Source organism: Physcomitrium patens, chromosome 4 (genome assembly GCF_059467195.1).
Source record: "Physcomitrium patens ecotype Gransden chromosome 4, ASM5946719v1, whole genome shotgun sequence".
Classification (NCBI taxonomy): domain Eukaryota; kingdom Viridiplantae; phylum Streptophyta; class Bryopsida; order Funariales; family Funariaceae; genus Physcomitrium; species Physcomitrium patens.
Window position 1 is genome coordinate 20,308,598 of NC_143413.1, and position 17,491 is coordinate 20,326,088.

Here is a 17,491-nt window from a genome sequence, read left to right on the forward strand (position 1 = left end):
GGAAGAGCTATCTACTCAATAGGTGATCTTTATTCAAGTTATGATCAATTTCAATTGGCAATACAAATTAGGGATTTGACAACTATGAAGACACCGTTAGGATTGGTTAGAATGTGCACATTACCACAAGGGGCTAAAAATTCTATAGCACATATGATGAATGGAATGCATAAGGTATTAAGAGATTTTATTCTAAGAATAACAATGCCTTTCTTGGATGATGTACCTATTAAGGGATGTGAAGAAGAAAGAAAGGATGAAACTTTAGATTCATAGGGATGTAGGAAGTTTGTGGGAGATCATATTGAAGATTGTGAGAAGATTTTGAAAAGATTGGAAGAAGTTCATTTAATCTTATCGGGGACAAAATCAATGTTTGGAGTAAAAGAAATTTTGGTAGTAGGACACATATGTGGTTCATATGGACGTAAGCCAAGTATAGAAAAGATTGATATTATTAAAAAGATGAAAGAATATACAAATATAACGGAAGTGAGAAGTTTTTTAGGAGCATGTATTTTCTATCATATATGGATACTTCACTTTGCACATATAGCAGATCCATTTTATGAGTTGTTAAGAAAGAATTAAAAATTTCAATGGAAAGAAGAACAATAGAAAGCTATGGAAAAATTGAAAGAACTTCTTTCTTCATCTCCAACTTTGAAGAAAGTAAATTATGAAGGTGGAAGGCCAGTGGTATTAACAGATTGCTGTGAAGGGCTATATGAAAATAACCCCCTATCCAACCTCATTCTGTTGCGCGAAATCCATCATTGGCTAAGCAATTATTTGGTTATGCCATTTTAGGTTTCGCTTTAACAGAAGCTATTGCTTTGTTTGCCTTAATGATGGCGTTTTTAATCTTATTTGTCTTTTAATTTTTCGGTGCTGGGATTTTTTGGGAAAAAAAAATATATTTTGGCTGCACCCTATTCGCAAAGCCAATAGGGCTGCGCCCAAAAAATCTAGATTTTTTGGCACCTTAGGGCCGAACGATTCGTACGTTCGAGCCCTTCACCACTTGCCACCAAAAGTATAAGCGTAAAAGAACTGACAAAGATTTTCACCTTTACAGTTGCTTCGGGAGTAGAGCCTTAACGGCTCATTGGGAAACAAAGAAGCAGGACAAATATATATATATATTTTTTTTTTTCTTTTTTAGCGGCTTAACTTCTTGTCATAAATAATCTTTGATAATGCATAGCTTCGCGTGCTTTTTAATTGACGATGGGACCGAAGATCAAAGGTCATAGGCCGCGGGTCTAGATTCTTTTTTCTCGGCTGCGCGCCCGCGGCGGCCCGAAGGCGACAGGTTACGTTTGATTCGATATGCTTACTAGCATATCGAATCCAGGGCTTATAGTTTAATTGGTTCAAACGCACCGCTCATAACGGTGATATTGTAGGTTCGAGTCCTACTAAGCCTATATTCTATAGAACCAAAGTAATAAAATTAGACTGAAATGGATGCGTAACACGTTGCATGTAGGTTCCTGAACAGGAACCTACAATGAGACGCTGCTTAGGGAAGCCCCGTTCTGTCTGAGACAGAACTGGGCTGTGTACAAGTAGCGCAGGGGACATTAATTAGTCGGAATTGACCTTGTGGAGCCCGTGAATTCACCTGGGTCGGTATGAATCTATTTCAGAGATACAGTTCCCGGTTTCATGGTAATTAGTATTCCACTTTCTTTCTAGTTCGTGCCTACTCTTAGAAACTGGAATAGGTACCCTATTTCAGGGTACCCACCACACATTCGGGGATTGGAGGGATTCCCTTAGGGAATGACTCCACAACCTCCTCAGTGATACCGAGGCCATCTGCGCCTGCTTCTGTAACAAATTGAGGAATTACACACGAGGGGCAAACCCTTAGGAACAAACAAATGGTGTAGGATAGATGTAGGTTGTTGAGTTGCTAGAGACCCAGAATAGAGAATAGAATGTAGATAGTGTAGGTTATAAACCTACACTTTCTACGTAAGTTACCTACACTCTGTACTCTCTTTACCTACACTATCTAAGCTATCTCTGCCCTCTTATACGCTTATCCTGAGTAAGCCCATTTCCGATTTATTCTGTATGTAATTTGCACTATTCCACTAATTCCCGCCTGTGCCCATAACCCCCACATCTATTCTATATATGTACGGGCGTCGCTTTGTTAAGCATTCTTCTGATTTCTTTGAAGAGGCCCCGCAAGTCATTGTTGTTTTTCATTAATTTATCATCATTAAATTACATAATGATAAAAAAAAATATATATATATTTTTTTGGGTGTATAGCTTAATTGGTAGAGCATTAGGCTTTTAACTTAATGGTCGCAGGTTCAAGTCCTGCTATACCCAAATGTTTTTATAGAAGTTCCCCTGGCAGTTCATCTGCACATCAAAATATACATTGTACCTTGGCTCATCTAGTACGAGTAATTACGTTAAACTAAAATATATATATATTTTTTTATGTCTTTATGGGCGCTCACGCCCTTCTTTTTCTTTGCGAAAAAAGGCCGCGGGCCTCTAATCTAAGCTTAGATAGTTCAAAACGCCTTCTTTACGAGAAAATTTCATCAAAGGGCGAAGAGAAGGCCGCAGGATGCGGCTCTGAAAAGAGAGAAGTTAAGTAGGTGTTACCAACTACCCTTGGGGCACCTATTTAACTTCTCTATATTATACAATCTGCAGCAATCCTGCAGTTAAGGAGTTGTTTGATAGCAACTGTGAATAACAGTATAGATATAGATATCTTCATATTTAGCTCCCGCAAATTAATTAATATCTATGATTTTTGCATGTTTCTTGTTGTTTAAGTGTTTTTTTTTCGATTGGTTAACCTATAAACAAAGGTTCTGACGAGTTTCATTTCAGAAACGAAACAGTCTTTCTGGGAATTACACCCTTCATCAGTCCCCTTATGGCGACATTGGACTAGTATATCATCTGAGGAAAGAACTGCTTGAAACAGATAGCTTATCAAATTAATAATAGCTATCTGTTAGGAGAGACCAGAAAGCTGTTCGACAGAGTAACTTGTAAGAGTTCATTCCATTTATGATTGTGATAGTAAGAACTCAATGTTCAAGTTTATTCTAGTCCTTCAGTTTGTAAGAGAAGCCCAATTGCTAAGCATCTAGTAATTCTGCTTATTCTCGAGATCAACAGTTGTGAAAGTCTATTGAAAAAATAGATCACTGCTGAGGCTGTTTAATGACCTCAATCGCTGTGACTCTTGCAAACTTCGTCGGAAAGATTGTAAACCGATTGGTTTTCGATGTGAGTGTCTTCCACACTTATTTCTGTAAGAAAAGGTAAGAATAAAAAAGGCCGCAGGTCTTATGTACTAGCGACACCATAAATACTATTTTAAAAACTAACAATATCATAAATACTACTCGAAGCTTCGCTCTTTACTCCAGTTCATCAGGAGTCCACTTTAATCCTCGCGCCGAAGGCGGATTCCTGGTATTTTAAAGTTCCTAAGTAATCTACGTAACCGTCTTAGTTAATTCAAGAGACGGATATCTCATGAATTAATTATCTAAATTATGCCAACCTATCTTATGAAACCCAGCCCGGCAGTATAATCAATACTGGCGACACGATTGAGAAGCAGTGCTTCGGTTGGCAGGAACGGCTTGCAGTCGTGCTACCAGCGGTGTTTGCGTTCCGCTGCCGCTGCCACGTTATTGAAAGGCCAGACCTAGAGTAGGTGCGCATATCATATATAGCGCCACCTAATGTGGGCCGAAGGCAAGCCTTCTCCTTGGGCCTTCAATTAATAAATTTATATAAATAAACATATAAATATTGGGCTAAATATTGGGTGGGTTATTTTATTTCTTGGGTTATTTAGAATTTCTTTTTTTTTAGTATTAATTCCAATTAATTGATTGCCATGATTACATGGCAATTCAGAATTAGTTTTGGCGGCTAGAGGCCAGAGTAGGTGCCTGAAACCTAGAAATTCTTACCGAATGAATATCCTTTTGCCATTACTTTTCGGGGCGAGGCGGGGCTCCGCCCCCCCAATGGACTAGGTCCTTAGAGGGCAGAGCGGGTAAGTGCTTAAGTGGCACCATCTGCTAAGACGTCTAAATGCTTTCCTTGATAACCGGAAGTTCTGAAAAAGTGTGAAATGCCGGAGGGCTTTTGACCATCCATTCAAGTGTCGTTGAATTCTGTTCAACAGCCCAAGGACTTGGAGCACACTTGTTTTCACTGGTTAGAGTAAAAAAAACCACTACAAAGAAACAAAAAATTCCTATTACAGAAACATACGAGCCGAAACTACTGAAGGCATTCCATCCAGCGTAAGCATCTGGATAATCTGGAATGCGACGTGGCATACCTGCAAGACCTAAAAAATGCATAGGAAAAAAAGTCAAGTTCACACCAAAGAAAGTGATCCAAAAATGAATTTGACCTAAAGTCTCTGGATATTGAAGACCAGTTATTTTACCTATCCAATAGTAGAATCCTGCAAATAAAGCAAAAACAGCTCCCATAGAAAGAACATAATGAAAATGTGCAACCACATAATAAGTATCATGTAGAGCGATGTCCAGCCCAGAATTGGCCAATACTATTCCAGTAAGAGTAGAGTAGGTGCCCTTACTCGCGTGGGGCCACTTCTGGGTTTCCTTTGCGCTTTTAGTGCACCTCTCTCGTAACCGTACATGATAGTTTTCCCATCATACGGCTTGCACGCGCGTTTAATTCTTTTACGACTTGGCACGGGTTTCATAGTCTGTAGCGACGTGTCGAACGAGGCTGCGGTGCCTCTCCGGTTTCCTTCTTTTCCTTTTGAGTTTTTTTTTCGACCAGGGAGAGAGAGCCCGAAGAAGTATTTTCCGTGGTCGGCTCTCTCGTGCTCGAGCTTGCAAAGGGATATTCGCTTTCTGTTGAACATGGTCATCATCTCGTTTATCTGTGAGATGTTCTTGTCGAGTTGGCTCAACTTGCGCATGTGGTTAATCTTTACTGGTCCGGATTTGTTGACTAGGCATTTGGTATCTCCAGTATAGATCTGCCACGTAGCTTTTTAAAAAGAGGCATAGCGGGACCGTGGGCCAAATGAATGCAAGGGTCAAAACCTTGATAAGGGCACCGGTTTGTAAATCACTTATATATACTATTGTCTCAATTGCTTCTAGAATGATCTTTTCTCTAGAAGGCCACTGTAGTAAGCGGCGGGCGTTCGCCTCCTTCGAAGCGCCTCATACCTTGTTGAAATTGGAAGCGTTCCGAGCGAAGTTGTTTATTTTTCTTCTGCTGACGTCTACTATTTTGCCGTCAAGGGCCGGCCCGGCGTACTTCGCCCCGGGATGGATTAAAACATTCGTATGCCAACTCGATCAGGTCTTCTTGAAATAGAAATCTGCAAGGGTTAAGGTTGTTGTTAAGGTTGCCTTTGTCGTTGTTAAGAATGGAATGCAGTTCTTTCGCTACCAGGTCAGTTATCCGCCTGACTAGTGAAGTCCTCGCACGCCTGTGCGCCTGGCCCGCGTAGCAAGGGTATAGCAAAAAGATTTTTTTGAACCTCATTTGTCGAGGGCTTCCTCAGCAAAGTGAAGTGGTGGGTCACCTGCTGTCCCGTGCTTGACAGAAATGGCGTCATCCGGTTAGGTGTTGGGATTGGGAACCTCAAGTCCTTCATAGCGGGCGAGGCTTACTTGAGCCTTGAATTGCTTGCACCCTACTGCTATCTGGCCATGCACGAGGTTTTCGAGAGAGTTGACGCGTTGACCCGGTAGGGGGTCCACCGGGTTCGCCTCCCGTTAGTGCAAATTACCTCGTTGCTTTTGGTCCCTTCCGTTGCCTTTTTAGGGTACCACCTTTCGGAAGCCCCCAAAGGAGGGGTTTTTTCACCCTACTCATCTTTGCTTCTGGGGTCTCCCCTACACGTCAACTGGGGAGAGAATACGTCCGTCTGTCGCCATTCTTGGGGTTATGGCGAAGTAAACGTCATCCATTCCGGTTAGCACGTCGCACCCCCCTACAGTAAACAAGAAAATAAATCCTACAGCAAATAACATGGGTGTTTTGTATTGTATTGAACCTCCCCACATGGTAGCAATCCAACTAAAAATTTTTATTCCAGTAGGCACGGCAATAATCATGGTAGCCGCAGTGAAGTAAGCACGTGTATCAACATCTAAGCCTACAGTAAACATGTGGTGCGCCCACACAATAAATCCAAGAACTCCAATACTGATCAAGGCATAAACCATGCCTAGATAACCAAATACGGGTTTTCTTGAAAAGGTAGAAACGATATGACTAATGATACCGAATCCTGGCGAAATTAGAATATAGACCTCAGGATCGGGATAGATTTTGCCGTTCCCAGCAAAGCCCCCCACAGAACCCAGCGAGCTCCTCTCAAAGCACTGGGCTCTTCGCGGAATATGCCTATAACCTATGTAGTCTATCCTCAAGCATGTTCTGTAACAAGACACCAAGAGTGCACAAGGGATTTGTGCAACAAATTATCATTACCGGGCACTTCCGGGTTCTTATAAAAAGGCCGCAGGTTGTGAATCTCTAAATTAGAGCTAGTTAAATAACCTAAGCCTTGATTGCATACGGGACATATACCCTTCTGGCGGATGAATAGCCTGCTAAATTCGTTACCTTTTCCGTCCACAAGAATTTCCCGGGACTGAGAATAATTCTATCGAAATAGATAGGGGTCAGTCTATGCTGCCCTCCGAACCATACATGACAATTTTTTGTCATACAGCTCTCACTCGGAAAACTTCAATTGCTGAGATTCTTGTATCAGGTGCGTCTCTAAGGATGTGTTACTTAATAGAGGCCTGGGGCCGATAGTATGATATTATCTGCATTTCCTAGCTCCTTTGCATGATACGCTTCGTGGTGAGCTTTACATAATGGAATCTGCTTTCGTTTATATGCTCTGGACAACCGGGTAACCTTAGTTTCTGATTCAAATTTTTACTTAAACGTCTAAAACAGTCCTTACATCATCTATTTCGATATTCCTATCACCGCAGATGGCACAAACCCGGCCTAACCCAGACTCGTAAAATTTTTCGGCCCACTGAACCTGCATAACCTAATCCGGAGTAGCTGTTTACCTTGTAATTATGTAGAACCTTATATATAGTTATTCGGAATCGTCAGGCTACTCTACTCTAAGTATTCAGGCATTGAAGCTTAGCTCCAATTTTATTGAACCCAGTTCGGAACTTCGATTTTAACCTTAGATGAGTGAACTAAGAACCATATCACTTTTTGCAGATTTCTTTTATTAAGCACACCACAATAATTAAGCAGTCCTATGGGCCAGGATGGATATCTGGATGTGATAGTCTTATCTTTTAATACCTTTGGTGCAGATTCATTTATGATGCGGCTTTTGCGTATACGTATCTGCGAGTTTGAAAAACCAGTTCCCATGCAATCTATAAGGGGTTGGGCCATCTGAATCTTTTTCCGCAGAGCCAAGAAAGCCGGTTTTACGAGTAATGTCCCCAGGTTTACCTTGGATACTTTCATAGCAGTAAACCAGAAATTTAGGATCCGATAGAATTATTCTCAGTCCATTATAGCGTCCCTGGTTATTTTTACAATTGTTTACCATTTTCTTAGCATATGTACGGGCGTTGCTTTGTTAAGCATTCTTCTGATTTCTTTGAAGCGAGAGTAACTTTTTTTGCCCAAAACAGATGAAAAAGAACTATGGATCGTTTTCTGACTAGTCACCTTTGTGTTCTGGCTGGGTTGGTCTCCTTCTCCTTGCTACTATGAGACCTCTGAGCCCGCGCATCATTTGCCGGATGATGTGAAGCGGTTACTTCCCGTGGTTGCCCTATTTTCGTGTTTTCTCCCTGACCTTAGTCAGAGCCTCCAGTAGTTTAAGGTCCTTGCGCACTTGCTTGATTGCTCAGGCCGGTTCCTATGTTAGAATCACTCGTGGCTGTCCAACAACTATGACCGTTCACTACATCAGTCAAAGCTTTCGCCCAGATTGGTTCCTGGGTTACTCTGCCACACATATACCGACATATTCTGCTTGGGATATGTAGCCTTTTCAAGGCAGTGAGTGCGTATCAAGTTGGTTAACCTGACCCTTACTACCCTGCTTAAGGGATACCACCAAGGAGGGCAGTCCCCTTTGGCCTCCCCATTGACCAACTGCTCGCAAACATGATGGATTATTGACCCAAAATGTCGCATTGGCCTGCTGCATGTATTTCCTGAAAAGAGTCAGACATACATGTAGGAATATGGATATTATTCCTCACTGAAAACGAGCCTCGCACAGCGCACTAGTGATAAAATTGATAGAACCTAAAATAGAGGAAACACCCGATAAATGAAGACTGAAAATGGCTAAATCCACAGATCCTCCAGAATGACTGGTTATACCACTTAACGGCGGATAGACCGTCCATCCGGTACCAGCGCCCACTTCTACCAAAGCAGAACTTAAGAGAAGTAAGAGTGACGGTGGTAACAACCAAAAACTAATGTTATTTAATCGTGGAAATGCCATATCAGGTGCGCCTATAAGAATCGGAACGAACCAATTACCAAATCCACCTATCATCGCAGGCATAACCATGAAAAAGATCATTAAAAAAGCGTGAGCTGTTATTAACACATTATAAAGTTGATGATTTCCACCAAGAATTTGATTGCCAGGCTGTGCTAATTCCATACGAATTAGTACTGAGAAGCATGTACCCATGACTCCGGCAATGGCACCAAAAATTAAATATAGAGTCCCTATATCTTTGTGGTTCGTAGAAAACAGCCATCTTTGTGCAAAATTGTTCATTTCAGAACTCCATCTTTCAATAATACCATGCTTTGTTGAACTAGTTTTGACTGATGTTTTCGCAATTTAGAAAAGCGAAATTCGTCACAAACTGTTTCGCGAAAACAAGTGACTATCTTCTCTTGTAAACTGCTGCGAGAATGCTCTTGAATAGCTAACAGTGTTTTTAACTTTTGCTCTACTTGTTGGCATAACACAGCTTGCACTGTCTGTTTGCACTTAGGTGCGCAGCGCGTAAGCAGATCATTTATACAAGATTCTCCAATCATTTGCGTACTTGAACGCAAACTTATACTACGTAATTCATGCTGTTTCTTCAACTCGGACAACAGAGCTTCTTGAGAACTCATCAATTGCTGTAACTCTGAAAGAAGAGCTTCGCTTCGCGCATCAGAAGTAGCTTTTAAAGTTTCACCAAAGGTTTTTTTACTAAATATAACAAAACCTACAAAACTTAAAGCTACAATAATTTCTTCATTATAAATTAAGATTTGTTTTGAACTTAAAACACTAAAAATTAAAATAGTAAATATAATAAATTCACGCATTCGTATTTTTCTTTTTTTTTTGTCCGTTCTTGATATTTACTAGGGTGTTCCTTTGTCCGCGTAAAACATAGATTTTGTTAAGAGCTGTGGTTTGACGTGACGCTAAAGAAGTGATATGATAAGTAGAGGGACTCATAATTGAAAGTGCGTTTTTTTTTATTACTTGTGAGACACTAATTTCTCCCAAGGAACATACATAAGATTTATTCATTTGTTTTAATTGATTAGCATTTAAGCTTTTTACCATTTCGTTACACCACTTGGATGCTCCAGATACACCTGAGTACAGATAGGATATACTGGTATCAAAGCATTCTTTGAAAACAACATCCTGTTCAACACTGTAATCGCTCGGCTCTGTGCCTACATTTTGATGCGAAATCAGCTGTTTTCGTAATTTGAGAATGCGGCTTATTTTGGGTAATCCATCATTATATAATAATACATAAAAGGCCATATAAAAAACACATAACCAAACAAATTGCGTCAAATACGTAAATTGATCTAGTTGAGGCATTTTTTTTTCCTTTTTCTTTGCTGATTCAAATACTTTTATTGAATCACGAGAGAAGAAAACTTGTTTTCTTCTTTGAGCCCTTAATGTTAAAGCTCTTTAAGCAAAACCTGCCAAACGGGCCGCAGATTTTCATGGGAAATTGAAGAGGGAAAAGTTCGTAAAAAAACTAGAGTCATGATTAAAATATATGTATATTTTTTGTTATTAGTATTCTACATAACGCGGAGCGAACACCACGATTGTTTCGGAGTCTGGACGAAAAAAAAAAGATTTTTTAAGCTTATAGATAGGTTAACTAAAAGCTACTAATATTTCCACTACTATCCATTCCATTCCATCATCGAGGTATCGAGTTTCCACATGGGCATATGGGGCAATGATAAATCGCTTGTAGTCGCACTAATTGGTCATTTCCATGACATCCTTTCTTCAAAACCAGCTCTTTAGTTGCTCTGCGTTAACACACCAACAAAATTTCATTCCTTGCCCGGCCTGGATCTCTGAGTCTAGATACGTTATTTGTGGTGGATTGTTCCGTATTTTCATGCGTTTTCTCAGTGTGGGCTTGAGGCTTTGGGCCTAAGCGCTTTAAGCTTTGTTTGGTCTTTTGGGTCGTAAGAACCATGGGAATAAAGCTGGAATTTTTCTTTTTTTTTTTTTTCGGTCTTTTCATATTTATGAAAAAATGTGTTTTTTTTCGTGTTTTGCAAGTGTTTCCGCTTTGCGCCTAAACGCTTTACTTGTTTTTGACGCGGTTTTGCCGGCGAAGAATAATCTAGTTTGCCATCACCAATCTCTTTTACCACGATATTGCCAATTTTTGAGTTCATGTTCAAAATGGAGAAGATTCTCCATTGACTATGAAATACTTTTCGATTTCTGCGAAGACTCTTTGGAAGAAAAGCTATATGACCTGCGATTGCTACCGCATAACCTCCTTTGACCGAATTCAAAATAAACCCTTTGATCAAATTCCGGTCACTTCGCCAAATTTTGGTTAGTTCAGTCCAAACTAGTTTGCTTTTACATTTCCTTTCTAGCGGTTTTGGCAAAAGCATTTTTGGTTCACCAAACACTTCCACATCTTCAATTCCCAAAATAAACCTCGTTTGCTTGGTGATTGGCACTTTTTTCAGCTCATGTTGGAAACAAATTATTGGAGTTTTCAGCCCTGTATTCACCAATATCATGTTTTGTCGTAATTTTTTAACTGAACATTGTATAGCGCTTCCGCGTAATGGATTCAAACTAGAATTATATTGGGGAAATAGTTGAGTAAAGCTCATGTTGCTTTTTTCTTTTTTTTAGTACTTACTTTCTAACCTGATTCATCTGCTTATAGAGGCTTTCAGACCACGCAGCGCCCTCATAATCAGTTTCATGAGGAATGCAATTACATAGTAATTGCTAGAGAGTGAGGCGAAGGGCTGCTATTGTTGTGTGCTCTCACAGAGCCGTACATGATACTTTTGTGTCATACGGCTTTTTGCTCGAAGCCACAAAAGTATAGATTTTTTTATGTTGATATCATCCATTCATTCTTTTTTTATTTTTAGTGTAAAAAAAAATGGCTAAGTAACATAAAGGTAATGTATTGGATTGCAAATCCTAGAAAGATGGTTCAAATCCGTCCTTAGCCTACTTTAAATTCTACCCTTCCTTTATAAGTGCTGCACCTATTTAGTATCTAAGGAAGGTCAAAAACTTTGATCAACCTCTATACTTACCCGCCATCTGCAACACAGACAGTGCGAGCAACAACCGGCTAAACGCCCGCGGCCTTTTGGCAAGGCCTTGTTTCAAACTTTGAGGTTGCTTTTTCTCGAAGATAAGAAGCAAGATAAGTAAAAAATATATATATATTTTTTTGTGAAGCAGTCTCCAGAACGAAGCATGCTTTTGTTTAAAGCCACTGCAAGATCAACTTTCAGGCCACTTTATTCCCTTAAGATCTGAACTCCTTAAAAATTCTTTAATATAAAGCTTCACTCTATTGTGTTTAGAAGTGGATTTGAACCACTGACACAAGGATTTTCAGTCCTTTGCTCTAACCACCTGAGCTATCCAAACAGAAATAAAAAAAAAGGAACTATGTACAATTCTAGTTTGTTGGTTATTCAAAAATTATTAAGTACAAATGCATATCTGGGCCATCGAATACCTACTTCCGATTTTCAAGGATATTTATACGGATTTAGAAATGAAATGGCTATTATTAATTTAGAAAAAACACTTATTTGTTTACGAAGGGCTTGTAATTTGATTGAATCTATTATTCGTGCAAAAGGCCATTTTTTATTAGTAAATACCGATCCAGAATATAATAAAATAGTTCAACAAATGGCGAAAAAAACCAATCAGAGCTATATCAATCATAAATGGATTGGAGGATTTTTGACCAATCGCAAACATATGAAAAATGTACAAAAACACTTTCAGAATTTCTCTGCGCATTCCAAATTGAAAGACGCCTCTACATCGTCGCCCTTCGATTTTTTTCCACATTTTAGAAAGATGCAAAAATGTTTTGAAGGAATCATGACACACGATATTCCAGATTGTTTAGTAATAATAAATGCAAATAAAAATTCTATGGCTATACTTGAAGCCAATCAATTACAAATACCTATCGTATCTTTGGTGGATTCTAATATTTCAAACAGATTACAAAAATTAATAACTTATCCCATTCCAGTGAATGATGATTCTATACAGTTTGTATATCTATTTTGTAATTTGATTACGAAAACAGTCATTCTTTCACAAAGTGCTTGGCCGCTCTCGCGAAAACCCTTAAGTCGAGGCCGCAGGCCCTAGCTAAAAAAAAAATATATATATTTTTTTTTCGGATTGAAAAATGAAGAAAAAGAACCTTGAAACTCTTTCTGAAACTTTTTTCTCAACAGATTTTGCTTAATTTATCTACACTAATAACGACTTTTTCTCTATTTCTGTCATACATTGTAGTCACGCCCTTAATGATAGGCTTTTCTAAAGACTTCTTATGTCATTTTCATTTAGGTTTAATTTGGATTTGTTTATTGTTTTCTTTTCTTCCTGAACGTTTTCTTCAGAATGATTTTGAAGATGGTACACTCGAATTGTATTGTTCAAGCGGCTATTGTTTGCAAAAAATATTACTTTCTAAAGTGGTAGGTCATTGGGTTCTTCAAATAAGTGGTGTTTTTTGTACTTTTCCAGTGGTACAACTTCTATACCAATTTGATCAACTCAAAATGAATTGGTTCACCCTTATTATAGGAAGTCTGATATTTACTCTTATGTGTGGTATTCATTCTTGTTTGGCTCTTGGAATAATATCTCATAGTTGGAACAGTTTGCAAAATCTTACCACTTTACCCACTCTATTACCCTTAATCATTTTTTGCGCCTCTACCGAAACAGAATGGTTTCATGTTGTTTTATTAATGGGATATTTACTTTTGTTTTTATTTCTTTATGCCATTTTGGTTTCAATTACTTTACAAAAGTTGATAAGCCAATAGAATTGATTGCCTTTGCGGGTATACCGGCTCACTCATCGTAAATATTGTGAAGCAAAAAGAATATATTTTCCTTCTGTATTTATTTTCTATACTAGACTCCTGTACACTGTCTAATTCCAGCAGAGGGAGAAAGCAGGGATTTGGTGAAGTTTGAGTCAGAAAACTATTCCTAGGTGGTCCAGATGGGAATGACCCAGCTTAGCAGAGCGCAAAGCTTATTTTTTTTTTGCATTATAGATATCTTAGGAAGGCTTATCAGTAAAGCGCTTTGAAGCGCTGCGCTCAGCGAAGAAAATTTGTTTCCTTGCTGGGCTGGCTCTTTTCCTTCCACAAAGCAAAGAGCAAATCAAGCTGGAAAAAAAAGCTGCCGAGTTTTAATAATTAGCACGAAATGATCCATATTTTTTTTCTAGCTGGGCCATTGATGGATTATTATTTTATGATAAAACGTTATAAAATCCCTATGTATTTCGAAATACTACGACCTTATTTGATCATGTTATGCTCTTTTCGCTATGCACAAATTCTCATTGGATTTTGTTGGTTCGTAGCAGCAATGGCTATTTATTTAAGTATTTGGGTAGCACCATCCGATTTTCAACAAGGTGAAAATTATCGCATTATCTATGTGCATGTTCCTGCCGCTTGGATGAGTTTACTTATTTATATCGCAATGGCTCTCAGCAGTGTGTTATTCTTATTAACAAAACATCCGCTTTTTCAGTTATTTTCCAAAAGCGGCGCCAAAATAGGTGCTTTGTTTACATTGTTTACCCTATTAACCGGGGGTTTTTGGGGGAAACCTATGTGGGGTACCTTTTGGGTGTGGGACGCTCGTTTAACCTCTGTATTAATCTTGTTCTTTATTTATTTAGGTGCACTGCGTTTTCAACAGTTTTCTGCGGACGTCGCTTCTATTTTTATTTGTATAGGGTTAATCAATATACCAATAATTAAATTTTCTGTAAACTGGTGGAATACATTGCATCAACCTTCCAGCATTAGCCAATTTGGTACTTCAATACATATTTCTATGCTCATTCCAATCCTGTTAATCCTTATTAGCTTTTTTTGTTTAAGCGGGATTTTTTTTATTTTGGAAACACGTCAAATTATTTTATCTTTTTCTAGTTTTTCCGTAAAAAGTCAAATAAATCCGCAAAACAACAATAGAAAACAGGTTTTTTTTAGACAAACAATAGATCAAGCAAAAGCACCTAAGGAAAGGTGGACTTTTATTTTATTGGGTTTAATCAAGTTGTTCAAGGCTTTATAAGAAGCAAAGCAAGGCTCTGCGTTAGAAAATGCAAAAAAATCTATTTTTTTGCCAATTATAAGCAAAATTTAGCGAAATGTATAATGAATTGGGCCATTATTTTTTAGTACTGAGTATTTTCGTTGCATTAACTTACAACAAAAGACCTGCGGCTATTTCACTTTATTTTTTTTGTTTTACTATTTCTTTCTTTGGTATTTTGTTTTGCTACATTTCTTCTGATTTTTCTAATTACAATGTATTTACCAACTCAAATGCTAATGCGCCTTTATTTTATAAAATATCAGGAACATGGTCTAATCATGAGGGTAGTTTGTTATTATGGTGTTGGATCCTAAGTTTCTATGGATTTTTTTTGGGTCATCGGGTTCGACCCTGCAATGTTTCAAAACGAGGGCGCAGCAAAAATATATTTTTTTTTCGCAGACCGCTTGTGGCTTTTCGCTTTGCTTGCTTCATAAAGAAAGAGAATAAACAATTCAGACATCATTTATTGCAGAACCTGTTTGGTACCATAAATCGTAAAAGCTCCCTCAAGAGCCAATCCAAAGCGGCGCCCTCAGGTATCGTTCAAGAGCCCTCAGATAAAAGGTTAGAAAATGGTGTAAATGCGAGAGACAATAAAAGGCCCATAAGGCTTAAAAAATGGAAAGAGCTTTACGCTTTATGTAACAATTTAGATTCTTTATTTTTGGCACAGAATGCAAATGATAAAGTTTCCTTTATTGATGAACGGCGAATTTATATGGGCATTGCTTTATTTTTTTCGATTTTTTTATTAGCAAGTTCCAATCCTTTTGTTCGAATTTCATTTGTTTGTACTAAATCACTTGCAGAATTAAATCCTGTTTTACAAGATCCTATATTAGCTATACATCCTCCCTGCATTTATGCAGGATATGTCGCCAGTGCTATTGGTTTTTGCTTATGTCTAGCCAAAATAATGAATGGTATCTCTGTACTCTATTTGCCAATACGAAGGGAAAGCAAGGCCGAAATGTTTAATGCTTTCTCTCGCATAACAAATAAGCTGATTACCCAGGAGAATGCAAAAAAAACTATAAAAAATATATTTGAAAATACCAGTTCTCTCCATCCCAGTTTTGCTTTCATCTTGCGTAGCAATAGGAGCCTGCTCGGGCTTCGGCACTTGGTGTCGCTTTCTTCGCTTTGGTCGAAAGAGCGGCTGAATCTCACGAAGAGCCAGTGGACGAAGCGTGTTGTTCGTAAAGCGAATACTGCGGTTTTACATTTTGGTTGGACCCGCAGCGCGAATAAAGTGGTCTCTGGCCCACAATACCATGGGTGGAAACAAATTCAAATTTGGATTCTGACATGCTGGTGTTTTTTAACTGTAGGCATATTGCTAGGAAGTTGGTGGGCTTATCATGAATTAGGTTGGGGTGGTTGGTGGTTTTGGGATCCTGTAGAAAATGCTTCTTTTATGCCTTGGCTATTAGCTACAGCTTGTATTCATTCAGTAATTTTACCTAAATTGAATTATTGGACTTTGTTTCTTAATATGCTTACTTTTCTATGTTGTGTTTTAGGAACTTTTTTCGTACGTTCTGGATTGCTAGCTTCCGTTCATAGTTTTGCTACAGATTCTACACGAGGAATCTTTTTATGGTTTTTTTTCGTCTTAATTACTAGCATATCTTTGATGTTTTTTTTTCAAATGAAGCAGCAATCAAGTACCAGGCTAGTTGGTGCATTATCTGATTTACCATCGAACCAAGGCCTGAGGGCCCAAAAACCCGTAAACCAGATCTTATGGTATTCGCGGCGAAGCACTCTATTCGTGCACTTGCGTAAATTTACTCGTCTATCAAAGCTAATAGAGGACGAAGAAGGCCATGACAAACTAATTGTATACAAAGCAAGTAAAATACATAAATAAAAAAAGCTCTTTTTCTCGGGTCAAAGAGATAAAAAGCTAGCTTAATTTCGAATCCACACAGTGAAAGTGAAACCTTTGGCTTTTTTTCATTTGCTATGCGAAGGCTCCGTGCCTTCCAGCAGCTATGGCTACGGAGGTAGCGTACCGGGGGGGTGCAAAGCCTTCGCCGAAGGCCGAAGAAGATAAAATAAAGCCAAAAAATGAATTATTTTTTTGTTTCAATTTTGAGTTTTTTTATCTTGTATTCTCTTATTCGGAAAAGCAAAATCCTAAAAACAAATAGAGCAGATGGTCCAACTACAGAACTTTTTTTTTTTTCTTATCTTTATGGTTGTGCTTTGTGGTACGGCAGCACCCATACTATTTCAATGGTTGGTAAGTAGAGATGTTCCCACAGGTGCTCCTTTTTCTCATGGTACTATAATACCTATTTTTACCTCTTTATCATTGCTTTTAGTTTATGTACATTCCAGGGGATTCATACGCTCTATGGACAAAACAGAAAGGATAGTTTTGGTAAGAGCAAGACCCATTTTATTACCCAACATAATTGAAAAAAGCTCCCCAAAAACTAGAGCTAAAAATGCATTTTTTTTCTTTTTTATTTTCATTTTCAATTTTTTTATTTTCAAATTTATGGGAGACTTGTCATATTTAGAATCTTTCTGTGGTGTGCTTTGTTTTTTATTATTTTGTACGTTTTTCTTATCATCTAAATATAGGCGCGATACGTGGGCAAACAAGGAGCCTAGGCTTGGAATAGAAAAAAAAAGAAAAGCGCGTAAGCGGGCACAGAGAAGAAAGCGCCAAGCGCTTTGTTGGCCTAACGAAAAAAAGAAACAAAGAAATAAAAAGAAAGAAAATGCATTTTTATTTCTTTCAAATAAATCAAAAATATTTTTGATTTATTTGCTGCAATTTTCAAAAACCTTCGG

At 38.4% G+C, this 17,491-nt stretch overlaps 1 protein-coding gene and 2 non-coding genes across 3 annotated transcripts; 1 reads left to right on the forward strand and 2 right to left on the reverse strand.

The window, feature by feature from the left end:
• Positions 1 to 2,279: 2,279 nt before the first annotated feature.
• TRNAK-UUU (transfer RNA lysine (anticodon UUU)) lies at positions 2,280 to 2,352 on the forward strand. The gene has a single exon. It is a non-coding gene; the product is annotated as a tRNA-Lys (tRNA).
• An 8,163-nt stretch (positions 2,353 to 10,515) lies between these two features.
• Positions 10,516 to 16,090, reverse strand: LOC141045359 (uncharacterized). Its single transcript, XM_090250114.1, has one exon. It carries the CDS (start codon positions 15,542 to 15,544, stop codon positions 15,398 to 15,400), a length of 147 nt encoding a protein of 48 aa, XP_090106240.1. The 5' UTR covers positions 15,545 to 16,090; the 3' UTR covers positions 10,516 to 15,397.
• TRNAF-GAA (transfer RNA phenylalanine (anticodon GAA)) lies at positions 11,871 to 11,944 on the reverse strand. The gene has a single exon. It is a non-coding gene; the product is annotated as a tRNA-Phe (tRNA).
• Positions 16,091 to 17,491: the final 1,401 nt, after the last annotated feature.